The sequence below is a fragment of the Eptesicus fuscus genome, chromosome 23 (genome assembly GCF_027574615.1).
Source record: "Eptesicus fuscus isolate TK198812 chromosome 23, DD_ASM_mEF_20220401, whole genome shotgun sequence".
Taxonomy (NCBI): domain Eukaryota; kingdom Metazoa; phylum Chordata; class Mammalia; order Chiroptera; family Vespertilionidae; genus Eptesicus; species Eptesicus fuscus.
The window spans coordinates 5,729,767-5,752,157 of record NC_072495.1 but is presented as its reverse complement, the minus strand read 5'-3'; the positions used below and the strand labels follow the sequence as shown (position 1 = coordinate 5,752,157).

General features: G+C 50.6%; 1 protein-coding gene across 1 annotated transcript in view; it reads right to left on the bottom strand.

The window, feature by feature from the left end:
- KSR2 (kinase suppressor of ras 2) overlaps window positions 1-22,391 on the bottom strand; it is a 272,198-nt gene that overhangs the window by 28,260 nt on the left and 221,547 nt on the right. The window contains exons 10-14 of the mRNA XM_054712551.1: window positions 19,740-19,908; window positions 14,606-14,647; window positions 13,998-14,070; window positions 10,939-10,987; window positions 10,105-10,472 (exon numbers count right to left, since the gene is read on the bottom strand). Coding sequence (XP_054568526.1) covers window positions 10,105-10,472; window positions 10,939-10,987; window positions 13,998-14,070; window positions 14,606-14,647; window positions 19,740-19,908 — 701 coding nt within the window. The remainder of the gene's footprint in view (window positions 1-10,104; window positions 10,473-10,938; window positions 10,988-13,997; window positions 14,071-14,605; window positions 14,648-19,739; window positions 19,909-22,391) is intronic.

Sequence of the window (22,391 nt, the reverse complement as noted above, 5' to 3'; positions counted from 1 at the left end):
AGCACCTACAGGGTGCCAGGTGCCGTGCGCGGATGGACGGATCGTGATAGTCTCTGTCCGTCTTTTCTGCCTCTCTTGCTCCCCTCTGCTTCCAAAACAAACTCTTATTTCACAATCAAAGATATATGCTCCCAATGCGTACAGCAAGGCACCTATTGATTTTCTTGTTGCCAGTCATTATCAAGATTTATTAATCGCCCCCGCTCCCCATTGATTGAAGAAAGCAGAATTCCCAGTGGCCAATCAATCCTGATAGACTCCATGACAAAGAGTCAATATCTATTTATTATTTGATGTATGGGCTTCATTATCTTAAACACCATCAGGCTGGGACCCGCAGAAGTTGAGCAGTGCCCAGGCAGCTGGAATTAGGCTGGGAATGCGTCACCCCAAACCCCAAGGCTAGCAAGTTCCCAGAACAGCGAAAACGTGCTGATCCCACGCTCTCCCCCTTCCTTCCCACTGGCAGACCATGGAGTCCGAGGACAGCGAGGGAAAGGGTCAAACGCCTGGGGTTCAACTGGCACCTGCTGCCAACTCAACAAGTCACCAGCCAGGCACATTTGGGGTTCGGACAATGAGACTGACTGGGAGGTAGGCCAGCCTGTGCCCTCCCGAGGGCCGGGGGACCCAGCAGTGGAGGGTTCTAAGGCATAACAAAGGCGATGACGTAGGCACTGCTGAAACGGGAAAGAGAAGAAGAGGATGGTTTGATTCGGACTTTGGTCTGGGTGGGTCTTGGGTTCCAACCCTGCCCCTCCCGAGCTCCAGGACCGTTGGCATGTGCTTTGTCTTTCTTTTTTTTTTTTTTTTTTTTTTTATTGATTTTTTACAGAGAGGAAGGGAGAGGGATAGAGAGCTAGAAACATCGATGAGAGAGAATCATCGACCAGCTGCCTCCTGCACACCCCCTACCAGGGATGTGCCCGCAGCCAATGTACATGCCCTTGACCGGAATCGAACCTGGGACCTTTCAGTCCGCAGACCGACGCTCTATCCATTGAGCCAAACCGGTTTTGGCATGTGCTTTGTCTTTCTGTTTCCTTGTCCAGACACGGGAATTGACGTGCACCCACTTCAGAGGGTGGCTACAACTTAACATGAGAAGCCCCAGTATCTCCCCACAGGCTCCTCAGCTCGCAGGGAACCGGCTTTAGTGACAACGGGGCCTCTCTCCGCGAAGTCACCGTGAGTCTCCGTGTGCCCACCTGCCAGCGATGCGGAGGAAGCCGACCCCCGGTGCCGGAACCCGTTAGGGGCCTGGTGTGGCCCCACTTGCCTGCTAACAGGACGGTGCCACTGGCTAAACAGAGAAGGCTGTTGGAAATGTCTTCCTTCCCAATGCTCGGCCAGCTCACTGCCGCTCCCCTCTTGGGGGACATTTCTAAATGTCTCTTAGAAACGGGGCGTTCAGACCTGCGGGGCTCCCAGTGATGTCCCATTAGGACCAACTCCAACTGTCCAGGCCGTTCCTGGAGGAGGGACATGCAGCACCACCCTGCTCGCTGCAAGCTCTCCTGAGAAAAGGGATCGCCCCAACGTGGGCTTTCTAACGTGCAGACCAGACTGGGTCCCTCCTCTGGTGAAATCACTGGCGGCTCCCCCGCTGCCTCCAGGAGAAAAGTTTGGATCCCTTAGCACATACTCATGGGGTCCAGCTTCTCGGCTCTCGCTGTTCCTGTGCGGATCCTCTGTACCAGCTCTCGACTGCCCCCACAGCCCCAAGTCCTGACCCCCCCACCTCTAGCCCTTTGCAGATGTTGTTCCTTTTATTAGGGATGCCAACACTGTCATGTCCATCTGGCCAATTGGAATAAGGAGAGGGATCTGGTCCCCACCGCCCCCTATTATGACTCTGTTTGCGAATCATCCAGTGACTGGTCTCTCTGTGAGCTCCATGGGGGTGGAGGCCACACACACGATGAGCATTGGGGCAAATACCCCCAAACCACACAGCCTCCTCATTGCTGTCATTGCATCATTTACTTCCCGTAACGAACACCGTTTTTGTTATCATCACCGTTCACTCTCCCACATCCCAGCCAGCCACCCTCCAACTGGCTTGTACTACGTTTCACTAGGTGCCACTCATTTCTCAGGGAGTCTAGTAACCAGCGCCACTCACTGTGGGCTGCTACGCTTGCCTGGAGCACGGGCTGGGATAATGCGCGTGGACGTATTTTTGGAAACGGGTATTTATGTATTCAACAAGTATTCTTGTATTCAGCCTAATATTTGAGGGGCTGGGATATAGAGGTGAGACCATAGCTGAGGTCTGGCTTTCCTGAGGCTTATGTTCTGAGTGGGGGAGGATGTAGGGAAGAGAGACAAGAAGCAAACAAACAAATCGAGGAACAAAAGAACTGTCGCCTCTGGTGAGGGGTGCCCCGATGAGAATAAAACACAGTGATGGGATGAGAGGGGCTGGGGGCAGCAGGAGCCGCTGGGGATTTGCTTCCTAAGTCCATCTCTTCTGGTTGCCTCTACCGCCCTGCCTGCTTCTTCTCAGGCCCCTGTGCGGGGTGACCCTTCCCCACCAGGCCCCTCAACGCTGGTGCTCTAGGCTCTGTCCTTGGTCCTCGGGTGACCCCTCAGTCTTCCCTGGATAAACCTCAGCTTCCACTGAAGCCCACAGCTTCAATCACCACTTCTATGCCAATGACTCATGCGAGGGTTATTTCCAGCCCCAACCTTTCATCTGATCTGGAGACCAGCATATCCAGCTCCTTACTCAACACCTCCTCTTGGGTGACTTGAAGTTTAAAGAGGTTAAGTAATTTGGCTAAGATACAAGCCAGGCACTGGGACATAAGTCAGAGTAGTCAAACCACAGCCATCCCCTCTATCATCTGATATTCTAATAAATTCTATTTGTAGTGCCAAAGGCACCTGAGAGGAAATATACTGCTTCGAATTGCTGCTATCATGATCGTTATTGCTAGAATATTATCACTATTACTCTAGCAGCTAGGAGGTACAAATATCGAGTGCCTCCAGTTACAGGAGGTATTAAGCTATAGCCTTTCTATATAAGCTCTTCAATTCTTATCACTATCTTGCAAGAGAGAGAAATGTTACCCCATTTACAGATGAGGAAACTGAAGCAAACAGGAGTGAAGAAATGTGCAAAAGACTCAAATTTTTACAAAGGGAGTGTTCATACATACTGTGTTTAGTGAAATGGCGAGTCACAAAATGGGGTTGCTGGCTGAGCCTATCTTCAACGTATAGAAGATCTATCCATCCACGTTCGTACGTCACAGAGCTGCGGGCTCTTCACCAAAACCTGCATCGTTTCCCTCCCAGGAATACAGGGAGCCGTTTCTCAGCCCCCCTGTGGTCAAGGTACCATGCCAGCCCAGAACACATGGAATGATGTCCACCACTTTTAAGCATGTCTCATAGAAACCTCCCACATGTCTTCCCATGCTCTTCCCCCTAGAAGCAAAGAACTTGAACCCTCAGAGGACTCCAACATATGGCAGTGGTCTTGGATCCCTCCACGCATGAAGAAAAGCCACATACAATCCAGGAACACCACCCTGGACTATTACATGAGCCAGAAATGGACTTCTACTGGGTTCGGCCACTTAATGTTTTTAGGCTTATTTATTACAGCAGCTACCATCAACCTGACACATACAAACTGTGAGTTTGCACATACAATATGCCCCCACTTAATGCTGTCCACAGGTTCTGCAACTGTAAGGTAACGACAAAACCACTTTTCCTATAGGTTAACTGATATAGACAAGAGTTGAGTTCCTAGGGCACATCATCAACGTTTTAATGAAACAATGTGATTTGAGGACCTGCTGTATATTAAGACAACTTCCTGGAAGGATACACACCAAAATATGAATGTGATTCTCTCTGGCTGGAAACATTACGGGTGAATTCCACTTTCTTCTTTTTGCTGATCTGCATTTTCAGTAACAAACAACTTGTGTTGTTCAGTTATTTTTTTTAAGTGGTAACAGATGTCCCACATGCTAATTCGAAGTCTTTGAGAATGGCGGAAAGTGGTGGCCAGTGGCAAAGTCTTCTTCACCCGTGCAAGTCTTCTGCTAGTCATGTGACCATTTACCAACAGGCATAGGCAATGTACATGAGATGATGCTAATAATAATAATGATAACGATGCAGCCCATTTATAGCACTTCCTTCACAAAAGTCCCGGACGCTTTACATTCCGGCACAATTAAAGGCAGCCACAGACAAAAAACCTTTCAGCTGCGCTTTATAAAGAGAAAGCAACTCAGCTCTTTGAACATAAAAGGAAGCCGATTCTACTAGATGACGAGGGACGCAATTTTCATGTGCTCGGACCCCCCAACTCTTGTACGTTATATTTAGGACAATCAAACTGGCCTGAAGGAGAAATAATCACAAAGCCCAGAAGTACAGAGTTACAGAAAAAGCGAGTCGAGATCTTAATGGGGCAACCAGTTACTGTCTTAGCCGAAGGCGGGGCCCTCCATTTGTCTGTCTGTAAATAGAGCAGCTCGGCGCTATTATATTTGAAAGCCTGAAAAATAGGAACTGATGTGGAGTTGGAAATACATAATCTATTAAAGAGCTCTGATATTTACCAGATTTAAAATGCTGTGCAAATGAGGCCCTATGGGATTTCATTACTACCGTGTCCCTGGGAGACAGGTGGGGGCTGGGTGTCGCACGCATGGGGGCAAACAGTCAAGCCCGCATAACAGGGAAATTGCATTCACACTCAGGCACTGGCAAAGGGACTGATGACATTCGACAAATGAAACATTTTAAAATTTCTTCGAGAACATGGGGAAATCCTTGGCTTGTACGCAGGAGAGGGGGCCTGGGCTTTCTTTTGTTACCAAGCGCCCAGGTCATTCTGATATGATCAAAGGTAGAAAAATCCAGTGATAAGCTATTGCTCATGGAAGGAGCCTGTTTCCCTTGACCTGGGCCAGGTAGCCATGACAGAGAAGGCACATACTCAATGAATACTCAGATGTACATTTGCTCAGATCCAGGTTCTGCCAGTTATTTGCTCTTTTACTTCTCTGACCTCAGGTTTTCCCACCTGTAAAGTGGGCACAGTGATAAAATGGGAGACCATCCCTGTGCCTGGCCTAAAGCAAAGCACTTGCTGAAGGCTGGTAGAATCTGTTGTTTTTTGGGATCATCTGGAGGAGCTCCGCATTGATAAATGCCGATGAGGGTGAATTAAATAAATGCCCCTCAACCAGGGAAATGGTTTCAGCAATGAGGATCAGCTGTGCCTGCTCAGCTTCAAGTAAAGGGACTGTATGAGGGAACCATAGTCTCTACTGAGCCCGAAGCTCTCCCTCCGTGTCTTCCTTTCCTGAATGAGGGCCAGAGCGGAAGCTGAGGAAGGCATCAGGACGTGGTGATAAACCTTTCTCCCGCCCCACACCCTAAAACATTAAAAAAAAAGAATCTCGCTGACTTTTATCATCTGTTTTCTGGGGATAGACGCACGGGAGTAAGAATATGCAGATTCCTGGAAACGTGTGATTGGAACTGTTTTGGATAAAAACAGCAGTGTGTCCCCACAGGAAAGGTTAAAAGATGTTTAACCTTAAGAAAGGGAATTTGATGACCAGAAGGGTCCACGTGTCAGGAAGGGTAGGAATTTTCCCCGGCAGGTGTGCTCGATGGTCGGAGCATTGGCCCGCAGACTGAAGGGCCTCAGGTTTGATTCCTAGTCAAGGGCATATATCTCGGTTGCAGGTTCCATCCCCGGCCCCGGTTGGGGCACGTGGGGGGAGCAACCAATCGATATGTCTCTTCACATCAATGTTTCTCTCTGCCCCACCTTCCCTCCCTTTCCCTCTTTCTAAAAATCAATGGAAAAAATATCCTCAGATGAGGATTAACAAAAAAATAAAAAGAAAGGGTAAACACCTGAAGTAGAAAATGATGGGAAGAGGCTAAAGAGTAGAAAGAGAACCGAGGCTGTATTTCAGGCTGTTAGAGAAGCTGAAGTCAGACTGAAGGTCAACCCGTGAGAAACCCTTCGGAGGCCCATTGACGGGAGGGTGGACAAGCAAACGGCAGCGATGCACACCGCGGACTGCTATGTGGCCACAGAACTGACTGCTGATGCACGCAACGCTGGGTGAATCTCAACAGCATGATGAGTAACCAAAAGCCAGACACAAAAGAAATCCGCAGCATGATTCCATTTACATAAAGTTCAAGAACAGGCAATAATAACTGGCGTGGTATAATTCAGAACAGAGGGAATGGGGGCGTATGAATTGGCTGGAAGAGGCACAAGGGACTTTCTGGGGTTACTTGGGTAATAGCAACATGGGTAGGAATTTTTTTAAATGCCCCTTGGGCCTGCACCCTTTCTTTAGGACGTTTGCCCTCAAAAGCACCAGGTCCTGCCCCTGCAACAACCCTCCAATGGCTGCCTGCTGCCCTCAGCATCAAACCCAGCCCTCTCCCAGCCTCCCAGGTCCTACAACAGAAGGTCTCAGAGGACAGAGTCACATGGAGGAGGTTCTGTGCTGAGGCCTGAGCCCCATGCAGATAATTAAATGAGACTCCAGGGCAATGTTCTTAGAGTGGGCTGACTTTGCACCAGGGGACATCTGGCAATATCTGAAGACACTTTCTGTTATCCCCACTAGGGACTTGTACTACTGGTATCTAGTGGGAAGCGAGGGCAGGATGCTGCTAAACACCCTACAATGCCCAGGACAGGTCCCTAAAAATGAATGATCTGGCCCCAAATGTCACAGTGCCGAGGTTGGGGTTGAGAGACTGCTGTAGGCATATTATTTCAAAAGTCCCCAACCTGCAACCAGACTTGAGAGCCCCTCCCCCACAAAACTGGCTCCTGCCAGTTTCTTTACCCTCACCTTCTACCCTCTGCCCTCATGTTCTGCTACCACAGTCTTCTTGCTGGTCCTCCCCCAGAACCATCAGAGAATAAACGTGTGTCATTTCAAGCTGCCAGGTTTGTGCTGATTGGTTATGACAGCCCTAGGAAACTGGGTGGCACCCAGGAATCCACGTTACCGACCATCCCCCTTTGGGCTCTGACACAGGAGATCGGGGGGCCCATACTGTGGGCAGCAGTCCCAGGCTGCTTCTCAAACACAGCCCAGTCTCAGGGATCCAGAGAATTCTGTTAGAGCTGGAAGGACCCCACCGCAAACATCCACTGCTACCCGCTCATTTTAGAGATGGGGAAACTGAGGCCTGGGAAGCTCCGCCGCAAGGTGGGAGGATGAGAGATGCTTTCATTCAACTCTGTCTTTACTGGCTTTCAGATTCCATTTGGAGGTTTCCAAATGAGTTATTGCGCAGACTGTCGATAGCTTTGCTATCTTATAATGACCCAATCGTGGAACGATTTAGCAATCCTGCTAATTGCATTTGGGGATATAGCAGTTGGGTAACTAGTTGGTGATTACTCATTCCCAAGAGCCCTACACATTGCATTACAAGGAGGCTAATCTTAGAAATACTTGTTAACGTCGATGATAATTACTAAGTAATTGGCTAGAACACGCCATTGTGAATTTCTCCAGGATCTGCCAGGTAATTATCTGGTCCTGTGTTCCCTGTAAAATAAATCCAGAGTCCAAAAATGGTTCTAGTTCGTTGGCTAGTATCCAACCACCGGCCTCTGCCAGCCAACTGTGCGAATGCGAGCGATTAATCAAATTACTCAAATATTTGCTTTTGAACTGAATGTTAAGAAACCTGGATGGCCAACAAGTGGACGGTGCTAAATGGGAAAGAGGGGTGCACAGAGGCCCCCCCAAGATAAATATATAATCACCCAGTAATGTGGGATAAATGCCACTTCTTTGGAGGCTCATCTGGCTTCTTCACACAAAATACCAAAACACTTCAGAGACCAATTATTTGTCCCAAAGCTGCAGCGCCTTTATCATGGTGCCAGGAAGAGCCTGTGCTATTTGTGAAATTTGCAGGCAGTTATGATGCTCGGGAGGGGGCTCAGAAGAGGGGCTGCAAACACAGCTGGCTTGTAGGATGGAGAGACACATTTTCATAAGGACCACTTATTTTTCAAGGATGGCTGCTAACCGAGCCGTCTATTTCCAATTAGCCAACCCTTGGAAAAGGGGTGAGAGAGGCTTGGGTACCTGGGTTCCACTGATAACCCTGAAAAAGTTGGAGGATGGAGGCAGGAGGTCCTTAGAAAGGCCAGGCAAAAGAGAAAAGACAGTGGATTTCAAATTTCTAATTTGGGGATGTAAAAAAAGGGATTAGAAAGCCAGAAGGTGAAAGAAAGTTCGAGAGCAGACTGGGGGGAGTAATGGGCAGAAGGCCAGTGCTGGGAACAGACCACCTTCCAATCAGACCTGTGCACCCCAAGGAGAGGCTACTGCCTGCCTGCTCATGAAGACACGTGCTGGGTAAGAAAGGGAGCTAAGGGCCTTGTGTTGGCAGGTTGTAAAAATGGCCACAGAATGTCCCGTTCTCTGCATCCATGCCCTTGCAATGTGACACTACAAATCCTCCCCTCCAGAGGCAGGGTCTGTTTCTCCATGCCTTAAGGCTTAAGCGGAGGGTGAAAACGTGTCTTGCTTTGGCCAGTGGATATTAGCCAATGTGACACAAACAGAGATGTGAAAGGCACTTGTCTATTGGGGCTTGACCTCTTGCCATTCTTGGAGCCCTGGGATCACGATGGGAATGAGCCTGAGCTGCCCTGTTGGGGGATGAGAGGCCACGTGGAGGAGAACCGAGGCACCCCAAAGGGCATCCAATACCGACCAGCCCCCATCTGATCTGTCAGCTGACCACAGACACATCCAAGAGCCCAGCTACTGAGCCTGGCTCAGTGCAGAACTGTCCACAGAATAGAGAGAAACTATGAAGTATGGGGGTAGTTTGTCACTCAGCAAAAGCTTACTGATACACTCACCTAATCAGAACCCCTCAGCTCCTGAATATTCCCTGGGCTGATTATTTGAGAGCCACGGCTGTCCTGTGCAGAGTGGACAACCACCATTTTCACCCCATTTAAGGAGAGTTGAAGGACTAGACCCAAATCCCCAATCCTTTGCAAACACCGTTTGACACATGGGTTCCAGTCAACCCACCATCTGCATCAACAATCGTGACAGACAATCACACTCCTACCAATCACCCAGGTCTTACAAATGGATTCATGGAGGCTTTAATCACAAGGGAACAAACCAGACACACCAGTTCTTCCCTGAGCACACAGCTCCCGCCACGGACCTGCCGAGATGTGAGGCTTATGTATTCGGGATATTACTGCTTGAGTTGAGTTCTGGGAGACGGGGGCTCCTAATTCACCTTTGGCATCACGGGCTACCCCAGAACACCGCTGCTGTGGCCAGTCCTAATGCAACAAGGGAGCAGATGCCAGTTTAAACACACGCCGAAGGATTGTTCCACGCCGTTCAACTAAAACTGAAGCTATTTTTTTCAATGTTTATGTTACTGGGCAAGGTTAGAAAGAGCAAATGCAAGAAAATCCCTACCACCTGACATTTTCCTAATGTCAATTCTCTACTAATGACCCCTCTGTGTAACGACAGACCGCGGTTCCTGGACATTTCAAACCACAATGGTAAAGGCCCGCACACATGCTCTGATGCTTTGAGGAAAGCCAGAGTAACAGCCATCAGAATCTTACTCCAAGGGTTAGCAAACTAGGTCCGTGGGCCAACTCAGCCCATTGCCTGGTCCTGCAAATAAAGTTTTATTGGTACACAGCCACGTACATCCATTTGTGTGATGTCTGTGGCTGCCTTCAGACTACAATGGCTGAGAAGTTCCTATAGCAACTGTATGACTGCAAAGCTGAAAATATTTACTATTGGAAAACGTTTGCAGACCCGATTTAGTCTGATCCAGTTAATTTCCATATGGAAAAGGTGAGGCTCAGAGATGTGGTTTCACAAATACCTGAAGCACGGGGGATCTAGAACCGACTTCCTGACACCCTGCGCAGTGCACTGCTGAGGAATTTCAGCATTCAGAGGGTTTTCTGGAAGGGCAAACCTTCAACCACACACCTTGTGAATGGTAGAGTAAACCCGAATCCCCATTTCTTCACTCTGCCAGAGGCAGAGCTGTGGGACTGACCTGGTGATGATGGCCAGGTGGGGCGGGCTCATGCAGGCGCCCATGAACAGCACCACGTTCTCGTGCCGCGTCTGCCTGTAGGCCATCACCTCCCGCTTGAAGGCCTTCAGCTGCTCCTCGTTGTCCCTCTCGATGTCAATCAGCCGGATGGCCACCTCACCGTGCCAGCGGCCATGGTACACCTGCCCAAAGCGGCCCTTCCCGATGAGCTCGCCGATCTCCAGCTGCTCGAAGGGGATGTCCCACTCCTGCAGGAAGATGCTGGTCTGGCTGGCCTTGCGCGGGAAGCTCCGGGCCGAGAGGAGGGACAGGTTCATCTCCTCGAAGTCGTCCTCCGACTCCTCGGCCTCGTCGTGGCCCTCTTCGTTCTGTGGCCGAGGGGGAGAGACTTAGCTGTCCCCGCATTGCCGGGGACATGGTGCCCTGCTGGGTCCGCTATGCGCGGGTGCAGGCCTGGACATGGCTCTCTGCACTCTTCACACCCTGAGAAGCCCAGTGTCTCTGAGACACGCCCCCCGCCCTCCCAGGTATTCAGTGGAGCATAACCCTCCTGGGGATTTATCCGGCCCTGAGCTGTTTTTTCAACCAAGAATGCAAATGGCTTGCCAACTTCTGCACAAGTAGCTTTTCCATGATGCACACCATATAATGGCCCATTAGGCTGGTGCCGGGAGGGGTCACCCCTTAGTAGTTGTCCCAGAGTTAGAACAGCCACCACTCAGGACCCCGAACCCTGACCTGCCCCAAGCCCTCTGCATCAGCAAGGACATCACTCGACTTTGCCGAGTTCCAGGAAGCCCTGGAAAAGCTGGCTTCGCCATCCCCAGTTCTCACCTCTGATGTCGGCTCCACTTCAATTTGAAGTAATGGATTTCCTTCCAAGCTTTAAAGAAAGAGAAATAAATGTGACCCTCAGGTGCAAAGGTGGGCCCCTATATTGAGCTTATCCTGGTATGAGAAGCTTATCCCTAAAGTGAGAAGCCCTCACCACCAAGCCTTCATCTCGAATTTCACTTCAGGGCTGCTGTTGGAAATAGTCCATGACCTCGCCGTAAAAAGCAGCGCACGAGGACATTGTTTTCAATACATTTTTCTGGGCTGCTCAGGGCTCATTTCTCATGACTGTCTTGGTTTCCACTAACCTAACAGCTTCCTTCTACACTGCCCTAAATGCTGTGGGTGGAAGAGTCCTCAGAGCCCTAGGTGTTCCCTAGGAGAGAATTAATCAGGTCTCCAAGGTTCACTGGGATTTGGTATCTTCTGAAAGGATCTGAGTGTTCATGTGTTCGTTCGTTCGTTCGTTCGTTCATTCATTCATTCATTCATTCACAATTCTGTGCCAGGAACAGTGCTAAGCCCTTAGAAGGAAACAGACTTGAAACTGGCTCCTGACTTTAAGAAACATTATATTACCACTGAAGGAACTACAGCGAGTACGCAGATATTGTGCAGAAAGGCTAAACAAGGGCCTAAAGTCAGGTAGGAATTGAATAAATGGAGTGACATGGAAATTCCCAGGGGAGAGGATTCCTGGATGGATTTGGGAGTCCATCGTGTTTAGCTGGACCTTGCAGGTCATACTGAATCGAGATGTGTGGAATGAGAACGAAGAGGAAGCAACACTGTGTTGGACTGGAAGACGCAGGTGTGTGTGTGTGTGTGTGTGTGTGTGTGTGTGTGCGCGCGCGCGCGCGCAGGAGCACGCATGTGCATGAGATGCTTTCACAGGCTCATGAACTGCAGTTGTGTTGCAAACCTGGGAGCATGCTGGATATGGCACTGGGAGCCCAATGGGTGTGTGCATGTGTGTGTGTGTGTGTGTGTGCGCGCGCGTGCGCGCGCCCGCGCGCACTAAGTATATATATTGAAGGTATAGTGTGGGTATTATGGGATGTGCTCTGTGCAGTTGTCCCGGGCATGTGAGTGTGGTATCACTGGGTATGTACTGAGGCTAAGAGGGGATGTTGAAGTACATGGGATGCGAGGGGATGGGATATAGGCACAGTGTGTGTTAAAGGGTTTCTGGGGGGTGATTTAGAGTAGAGGATGTGTATGTGTTATTAGGGTGAGCTACAACAGGTGGGAGGAAAGAATCAATGGATACCATGCCCCCTTCCTATTTCCCCAGCTCAGCAGATTCTCCTACCCACCTCCTCATCTGGGGGCCTCCCCGATCCTGACCCTCAGACCCCAGGAAGCTGCTGACCCTGCCGACAGAGTCCATCTGCTCACTGGAGGGGCTCCCAGTGAGAGGACGTCTGAAAGACGTAAGAACTAGCAGGAGAAAGGAGGGGGTCACAAAGTGGCATTTGCCATCATATTAACCAAATACTTATAGTTATTCCGACGGGAGGCGGAATGACACTGCACTGGATAGCTGATATGCTGGGAGCCCGACGCCCTGGGGGAGGCTCGGGTGGGACAGTGAAGCTGGGATCCCTCCTCATACCCTAGGACTCAGCCTTTCTCTGTTACATCCAGGCGAGTCTACAGCAGCCGGGCTATTAAATCATTTCCCCTCTGTGAGGAGGTAGCGCCCATCCCCCAGGCACACTGAAGCAGACTGCAGGCAGGATTAACTGTTTTCTCCCCGGCACTCCCTGGCTGTCGGTTCCTAACCTGGAGCCCGTCTTGCACAAGTTGTGGAATCGGTTTGTGCACGGCAGAGAAATGATCCGGAGCTCCATGTCAGCACAATATCCCCCGGCAAACTGCTGCTCCTTTGATTTCAGAGATGTACCACTTGGGTCTTTAACAAAACCCATAACACGGGTCAGAAAAACTGGAGCAGTTAGCAGAGACGGAAGAAAAACCAAGTAGGCAAAAATGTGAGTTGAGAAACCAGCAAATCGAAACTAGGTGCCTAACATGCCCCAGACTTTGGTCATAATCAGAGAAGTTAAGGAAGACGATTTCACTTCAGCTGCCCAACCACTGACTGCCCGGGGGCTGAAGATGCCCACACAAAGATGTTCCTTGCAGAATTGTGTACAACAGTGAGATGTGGGAAGATGTAAGATCCTGTAATCAGGAAATGGGTAAGGAAATTACCCCACATTGATACAACATTCTACAGCCGTTAAAAACAATGTGTGCGAAGAGTCTGGAATAATATGAAAAATGCGACATTATAGCATTCTCGGATGAAAAAGTAGGATAGAGACTGTGTATATCATGGGTCACACAGAGATCAACTGTGAATAGAAAGAGCACATATCTAATATTTTTACAGAATAGTCCAAATTTTCCAAAAGTAGCTTATATTATTTGTGTAACAGTATAAGCCTGAGGTCAGTGAACTTGTTCTGTAAAGGGCCAGATGGTAAATATTTTAGACTTTGCGGGCTATATGGTCTCTGTCGCAATGGCTCCACTCGGCAGTTGGAATCTGAAAGCCACCAGACAGTATGTTGCAAACAAATGGGTGTGGACATGTTCCAATAAAACTTTATTTATAAAAACATGCGACACATTGGATTGGTCCACCATAGGCTGTAATTTGCTGACCCCTGGTATACACCTAAATTGTACTTTTTAAAGGGGGGACAAGGACATAGAAGAACGACTTCCATTGAGCGCTGGCTCTGGCCCGCACACTGTCTTTCTGATCCTAGGAGGGTCGGGGGATCAAGTCCAGCCCCTAGCAATCACAAGTGACAGGCAGGGCCAGGGACACAGGGCAGAGCTGACTCGTGGGGGCCTCCTCCGCCTGGGCTGCCACACTCTCCCTCTCTTTGCTTGCCTTATCCCATGTCTCTCCTCCCCTACCCTGCTATATCTCCCTCCCCCCCCCGCCCCCTGCCTCCCAGGATGTCAATTCCAGGAAGAGGAAGGCAGAGGGGTCCTGAGTGGACTGCAGGCCGGGGGGAGGAAGAGGCCACTGTACCACTTACATGGGATTCGAGGTCACTGGATGCAGGACGACCTGGGGCGCCCGGGTCGGTGTCTCCAGCACTGGCACCACATCTGACGGCAGAGATTAGACGGTCAGGACCCGAACGTGGAGTCCACACCCGCCAAAACCTGACTTCTGGAAGCTAGTAGCTGCTCACCAGCTCGTGGGTCCCCGGGGCGGGCCAGTCCCCTCCCCTTCCTCGACCACCTGCTTGGATGCACCTGTGGTCCAGATGGCATCTTGACCAAAATTCCCTGTCGTTACCTAGGGGGCTGCCAGAACCTCCAAGCCTCTGGTCGTCTCCAAATCCTCCCCACTCTCGATTCCCTTTGGAATGATGAGGTCACATAGTTGACCACCTCTCCCCTTCCATGTGGCTCTGGACCTCTCCTGCCCTGGCCCATCCTTCCACTGTGGACCACCTTCCCAGACCACCTCATTGGTGCCATTGCGCCCTTGGGACCCCCCACGCTTTCCTTTTCCACTTCCACGTCCAGCCATTGTCCCGGGGCCAGGTGATTCCACCACACCCTCACTGAGCTTGTCCACCCTGACATTCCCCTCCATCCATCCCACTCCGAAGGGGCTGAGCTCACAGGGACTCACCTGGGAAGATGAACTGCTGCTTGTACTGGTAGTAGTGGGACGCTAGCAAGAGAAAGAAATCACCAAAGTGAGTGCTGCCCTACAGCAGTCCCTTTGGGTGCCCCACTGGGCTCCCACAGCCACGGTGTGGGTTCTCTGCCTGCCCTTGAGGGTTTCCAGACTCCTGCAGACACCCCGAATTCCAAGGGACTGAGACGTGTAAAGACACCAGAGCGTTAAACATCCAAGCCAACCCTCTGGTTAAAAGCTCCCTGAATACAGAGCACCCCAAGTCAGAGAGTCATTCGGAGCACAATCCCATTTTTGGCAAATGCATAAGAATGCACACAGAAAGAAGTGTGGAACCACAATCTAAAATGTTAATTTTTTCCCTTTGGGCAGAGTGATTGCAGTGACTTAAAAAACAAGGATGAGTTTCCTGTGTTTTCCAAATTCTATGCATTGAGCATTGTATTAGTTTTCTTATTGCTGCTGTAACAAATTATCACAAACGTTGTGGCTTAAAACAGAACAAATTTATTGTCTTACAGTCCTTTGGAGGCTAAGAGTCTGAACTAAGTCCTAAGGGGCTAAAATCAAGGAGTGGCCAGGACTGGTTCTTCCTGAAGTTTCTTGCCTCTTCAGGCTCGTGGGCTGCCTGCATTTCTTGGCTCACAGCCCAATCTTGGCTTCCGTCTGACACTGCCTTCCACTGTCTTTGACCTTCTTGCCTCCCTCGTCTGAGGATCCTTGTGATTACATTCAGAGTCCCCCAGAAAATCCAGGACAATCGTTCCACTTCAAGATCCTTAACAAAGTCACAGCTGCAAAGTACCTTCTGCCATATAAGGTAACATATTCACAGATCCCGCGATTAAAACGTGGTCATCTTCGGGGGACCATTAGTCTGCCTACCACAAGTATGAATTTTCACGTGTAGGGAAAAACAGATGTAAAAGAAATATCCTCAACGTCACTGCTGATTCTCCCACAATTCATTTACTTCCAGTTCACCCCTCTCAGAGGCCAGTTCTTCCAGACAATTCCCAGTGTTCGAACTTACTGAGGGGCGGTGGGTGGGGAGGTGAAGGGCCTGGAGCAGGGGAGCCACTGTGTGTCAGGAGAGCCACTGTGTGTCAGGGGCAATGGACAGATCACACAGAGCTTTCTAGTCTCAAGTAAAGGAAGTGAGCAGGGATGGGCTCTGATACGAGTCTCAATGGTTGAAGATACTTCCAGAAACACTGTTATTCATTCAGGGACAAGTTACAGCTGGAAGCGGGCTCACAGAGGATTGGCACAGTGGTGCCAAGCCTGAGGTCTGAAGGCTGATCCTGGAGGCAGGGCTGAATCCTCGCTCCTCTGCTGGCTGTTGGTGAAAGCTTGGGCAGCTCTCTCCAAGTCTCAGTCTCCACGTGTATACTGTAGGGATGATAAGAGTCTCCCCCTATAGGGCTGAGCTCATCCTTATCCTATCTAATACAGAGGGAATATGCTAATTGACCATCACTCCATCACAAAGATGGCTGCACCCACAGCTGAGCTGAGGCCAAGTTCCCATAAGGAGCCTTAACGAGCAATCAGCAGGGACCTGAGGCATAGCTATGCCCTCCCCTGCCCCTGTGGGGCTTGACAGGGGACCTCAGGCCACACCCCTTGCCCCAGGGCCAGGCCGGGGGACCTCAGGCTACGCCCCCCACGAGGTGGGCTTGACAGGGGACTTCAGGCTGCGCCCCCCACCCTGGCACCAGACTGGGGGACCTCAGACTGCACCCCCCGCCCGGCGGGGCTTGATGGGGGACCTCAGGCCACGCCCCCTGCCCCAGCACCGGGCCAGGGGACCTGAGGTTGCGCCCCCCTGCCTGGCTGGGCTTGACAGGGGACCTCAGGCCGTGCCCCCCCACCCAGTGGGGCTTGACAGGGGACCTCAAGGTGCACCCCCAGTGCTGGGTCGGGGGAACTCAGGCCACGCGCCCTGTCCTGGTGCCAGGCCAGGGGACCTGAGGCTACGCCCCCTGCCCAGAGGGGCTTGACAAGGGTGGGACTGGCTGGGTCTGGATCTAGCCCAAAGGGGGGGGGTGCAGCCGGGTCTGGGTCTCACACGATTTTGAGGCACATGTGCGTGGGCAGGGACTTGACTCTGGGTCCCATGGTGCGCCCCAGACTCTGACAGGAGGAAGGTTTTCATATACATTTTACTAATTTTCTTTCATCTCTGACACTTCTATTATAGAGAAAGGGCAAATAGCAATATTAAATTATTTCCTCTAATCATTAGAGGAAATAGAGTCTAATGAATCCCCTTTTAATGTGCACGAATTTCATGCACCGGGCCACTAGTATGAAATAAGAGTGCATAGTAGGGATGGAGTAAGTATTGGCTGCTCTGAATGAGCCAATATCTTTCGAAGCTGTCTTAACAGACAAGAATGATTTTTAATTAAGAGGCAATCAGATAGCTTCAAAGAGCTAAGCCATTAGCTGCCCTTGAGGTTGGAATTGATGGGATAATCCCCACCCCCAACCCTACCCTAGGATGGAGAGCAAATCCTGGCATCTCAGGATCCTAAGCGCCTGGTCTGGCACCTGTACCAGTGGGTGCACAACTCATGTTTGTTGAATTAACTCCCTTTCTTTTAGCTCAGGAAGTGCCCAAATTCCAGGTAGCTGGAATCCAAATGGATGCATTTTTTATTCTGGAAAATGAGTTGCCCGGGATGGGAAGCACAGCAATTCAAGGTTACAGAGCAAAGCTTTAAAAGAAAACCAACCTCCATGATTTCTGGGGCCTTCTTCTGCTAGGTAACCTAGGTTTTGGTTTGTTTTTAATTGCATGCAGGCATTTTGCTGTCAACAAGGGGCTAAAATTAAAGAAAGAAAAATACCCGAGGTTCTCAATAGGCTTAGCTGATCTCTTCCCTCCCGGCGGGAATGGGGGGTTCAGTGGCTGCAGAAAGGTTAGCTGGCAGTGACAGCCTTTTCAGGAGGAGTGGCTGGGCAACAGAAGCAAGCCCTGCTCTGAGGAGGGATAGGTGCCGGGCAATGGGACACCCCGCAAATGCCTGCACGCAGAGTCAACCCCTTCTCGACTCTTCCTGCAGGAGCACAGCTGTGCCTGGTGACTGAAGGGAGGGAGCGGCCGGGAAAGGGGAAGGCGTCACTGTGAGCCCTGTGCTCGCTGATAAGGGACACCAGCGAGAAGCGGCTCCAAGGGACAGCTGGTGATCCCGAGTGGCCTGCCCGGAGCACCTGGTGGCTCCTGGGCCGCTGGCATCACGAGGTCATGAAGACAGAGAGGCTTAGATGACCAGACGTCAGAGGACCAGGAGGCCACTGTGAAAGTGCTTCTACTCTTTCCTAAGGCCTCCCCAGTCAGCAGACTGAGTGGTCTTCTGAATGGAAGGATCCAGAAGGAAGAAGGACCCCTTGCCTCAACCTTTCAGTGGCCTCCTACTGTGTCTTCAATAAAATCTAAATTCCTGCTCGGCCAGTATGCCTCAGTTGGTTGAGCATTCTCCCATGCCCTAAGAGGTCACCGGTCCATTCTGGTGAGGACACATGCCTGGATTTCGAGCTTGATTCCCAGCAGGGGGCGTGCAGGAAACCGATCAACGATGCTTCTAGCTATCTCTCCCTCTCTCTCTCAAAATCAATAAAAACGTATTTTTAAAAATCTAAATTCCCACCCTGCCCTTCAAGGCCCCGCCAGGCCTCATGCCTGCAGCTGTCTCACTTGGCGCCCTGCTCCCTTGTTTGTGGCCCTCAGGCCACTGGACAACTTTTCAGCTCCTCCTGTGGCAGGGCCTCTGCACGTGCTCCCCTCTCTGCCTGGATACTCTCCCCATCTTCAGGACTCACCTGCTGCTGACATTTCCACTTGAACTTGTTTTCTTCTTGAATTTGCTCCCAGCACTGTTCTTCCTATCATTTTCATGTGTGTGTTTGCTTGGTTCACACCTGTCTCTCCCACTAAGCTACAAACTCCATGAGAACAATCCCCACCCTCCCATGTCCTAATCCCTGGAAACTGGGACTACATTACTTCACATGGCAAAAGGGACTTTGCAGACGTGACCATGTTGAGGATTTTGAGATGGGGAGACTATGCTGGGTTCTCTGGGTGCATCCTAAATGCAATCACAAGGGTCCTCATGAGAGAGAGAGGCTGGAGGATCCGAGTCAGAGTCAGAAAAGGAGATGTGAGAATGGAAGCAGAGGCTGGAATAGTGTGGGGCCACCAGCCAAGGAATGCTGGCAGCTACTAGGAGCTGTCAGGCAAGGAGATGGATTTTTCCCCTAGAACCTGGCAAAGAAAACACCCTGCTGCCACCTTGATTTTCAGCTCAGTGACACAAAATTTGGACTTGTGACCTCTATTACTATAAGATAATAGATGTGTCCTGTTCTAAGGCATGAAGCTTGTGGTAGTGTTACAGCAACAACAGGAAACTCATACTGGATGTGTCTGCTTTGTGCATGTCCCCTCTGTACACAGTGCTTTGGACAGTACCTGGTACATAGGAGATGCTCAATAAATACTTGTTCAGGAAATAAATACATGGATGTGGTCAGAAGGCCAGAAGATGACTTAACGAGGGGAAAAACCTGCAGCCCTGGGCAGTGCATGAACTCAAGTGGGAATGTGTGAGGTAGAAGAATCCTTGGGGTCCTGTCACCCACCTACGTCCTTTCAGAGGTGAGAAAGCTGAAGCCGGAGGTCACATGGCAGGGGTGTGATAGAGGATATTGAATCCAGAACTCCAGCCTGCTCATTCAGAGCCCCCTCCCGATGTGGAGGTAACACTCAGAACGCAGCCCGCTCAGGCGTGTGGTCCCTGAGATCCTGGGCCCAGGGTCCCCTGCCAGTGTCAACGATTTAGCTCATAAGACAACTGCCAGCTGCCCCTGTGACTTAGACTTGGGTGGAGACACCAGCTTGCTGCTGACCAACAGACAGAGTCTTTACTTCTCGGAGCCTCCGTGTCCTCGCCTGTTAAATGGAGCTGATAATACCTCGTGGCTACTCTAAAATCAAGTGAGGTCATGTGTGGCAAGTGTCCTGCATGTAAGACTCACTCCACATGCCTTCAAGCGTGCCCCCAAGTGACCCTGGCATGAACCCAACACCTCCTCGCCTCCCCAAGCACTGAGGTACCTGGCAGGTTGAAGGTCTTCTGCTGCCTGGTGCACTGCGGGGAAGGGTGGAGGGGAGACGGCGGCGTGGCGCTGGGAGGGAGCGGGGGTGCTGGCGAGGAGGGCGTGGAGGACGTCGTGGACGAGGGGTTGCTGCTGGAGTCCGGCTGGTACGGGACGGGGATGTGGTCCTGCAGAGAGAAAGCGGGCGGGGGCCGCAGTGAGAGTGAGCGGAGCAGGAAGAGACCCAGCCCAGCTTCCTCAGCCCCTGTCCTTCCAACGTCCCTGAGAGGTGGCAGCCAGCTGTGGAAGGAACGGTTTCTGTAATGAAGCTCCCGCCCACTGTCTGGACCCCAGAGTGAAAGGTTGCCACAGAATGCAAGCACGTAGGTGACAGCCACGCTCCGTTCTCTCGGAATGGGAAAGAGCCACGCGGAGGTGCCCAGTGTGCTCTTCCCATCCCGACACCTCTCCTTCCGAGTGTTTATTAAAGAATCAACAGCCAGACAGCTCAGGAGAGAGCGTGAGGAGCCTCCGCACTCCCCCACTCTCCCCCCACCCCCCGCATCTCCACTGGAACCAGCACTGCCTCTCCTGGCCCCTGAACCTGCTCTAAAGCAAAGATGAAGATAGAATCCACATGTGCATCCTCAGAATGGCCCTGGCGGGTGAGTCAGGAGCTGTGGAGTGGGTTGAACGGTGTTCCACCTGTAACCTCAGAGGGGGACCTTACTTTAAAAAAGGACTCTACACGCCATTAACGTAAGGATCTAGAGATGAGATCATCCTGGGTTGGGGTGGGCCCTAACTCCAATGTCAAGTGTCCTTATAAGAAACAGAAAAGGAGAGACACGCAGAGGAAAAGGCCATGCGCCCATGAAGGTGGAGGTTGGACTGATGCTGCAGCTAAAAGCTGAGGAATGGCAAGGATTGCGGGAGCCACCAGAGGTTAGGAGAGAGGCATGGAGGGATTCTCAGGGTCTCCAGAGGAACCGGCCCTGTTGACACCTTGATTTCAGACCTCTGGCCTCCAGAATAAGTGACGGATGTTTTAGCTTCCAAGGCTGTGCTCATTTGTTAAGGCAGCTCCGGGAAGCAAATGTAAGCAGGATCTGCAGTAGCCAGGTGCCAGGCACAGTGTGGTCCTTCAATAAATGTGTACTAGACAAAGGGAAAAGGGAAAGAAAGAAATGAAAGGAGGAGAGTTGGAGGGGTGGAGAGAAGGAGAGACCGAGGGAGAAGATCTATCTCTTCCTACTAGACTATGTCGTACTCATCTTGGAATCTGCCGAACTTAGCACAGAAACAAAAACTAAGAGGTTGCTCATAAATGTTACATGAATGAATGAATGAATGAATTAATGAATGAATGAATATTAAAAAAGGAAAGATGGAGGGAGGGAGAGGAGGAGGAACTGTCTTTATGGAGAAAGGAATTATCTCTACTTCCTTGAGGATAGGAACCATGTCATTCTCTTCCGTGTAGCAAAGCTCAGGGCTGAATCAGAGAGAGAGAGAGAGAGAGAGAGAGAGAGAGAGAGAGAGAGCTGCAGATGATGCCCACTTTCCCTGGCAGAATCACACCCATAGGAGGGGACTCAGATCTGAATCCCAATGGGACCAGCAGCAGGAGGCTGTGTTCCATTGGAAGGAAACTCAAGCTCCCACCTCATGCAGGGAAGGGCTGATGGCGCCATTCCTCTTTCTGGGCACAGCTAAGATGTGGAAACATCCTTCAGGACCATCCAGTCCAAGCCCTTCACTCTATAGATGGGGCACTGAAACTCATAGAGGAGGGGTGACTTGTTGGAAGCACACAGAGTTAATGGCCCAGGTCCCGACCTCTAGCCGAGAAGCAGAAACACAAGGTTGTGCCATCTCCACACTTGCTCCTCATCATCTCCTCCATCTCCACTTCCCCCTCCATCTCCACTTCCTCCTCCATCTCCACTTCCCCCTCCATCTTCCCATCTTCATCCATCTCCTCCATCCTCCTCCATCTCCTTCTCCTCTGCCTCCCTCCTCTTCTTTCTTCTTTTTCCTCTTTTCCCCTCCTTCCTATTCATCCTTCAGCTCTTCCACTCCACCTCCCTCTTCCTCTTCCTCCTCCATCCTCTTCCTTCTTCCACTTCCTTCCTCCTAATCCTCCTTGATTTCATCTTCCTCATTCTCTGTCTTCTTCTTCATCCATTTCCATGCCCTGAGTATCCAGTGCTGGACTAAATTCTTTACACATATCACTGTATCCAGTCCTCTCCAGAATCCCAATAGTAGTGTCTGCTATGACACTTCTCATTTTACAGAGGGAAACATCCAGGCAGAGAGATCTTGCTCTGATCACATAGCAAGTGAAGAAACTGAGTTCCAGGCCTTCTGATTAAAAAATGCAAACTCTAACCATTATGCCGAATGAAAAAGCTGGGCTTCTGCGAACCTGGATTGACTGAGCTAGACCGGAGAGGAGACAGACAGCAATGAAAAGGAAATCTTCAGACCAAATTGGCTTAGAAATCTATTGCACTAACTACATCATTGCCTGACAAAAAGAATCTGTGTGAAGCCAGTGAGAAGAGAAAGAGGGAAAAAATAACCCAGCTCTATGATAGATTCTGTCCACCTTCATGTCAAAGCCACTTTCTTAATAGAGGTTAATTTATTTCTCTTATCAAATTCT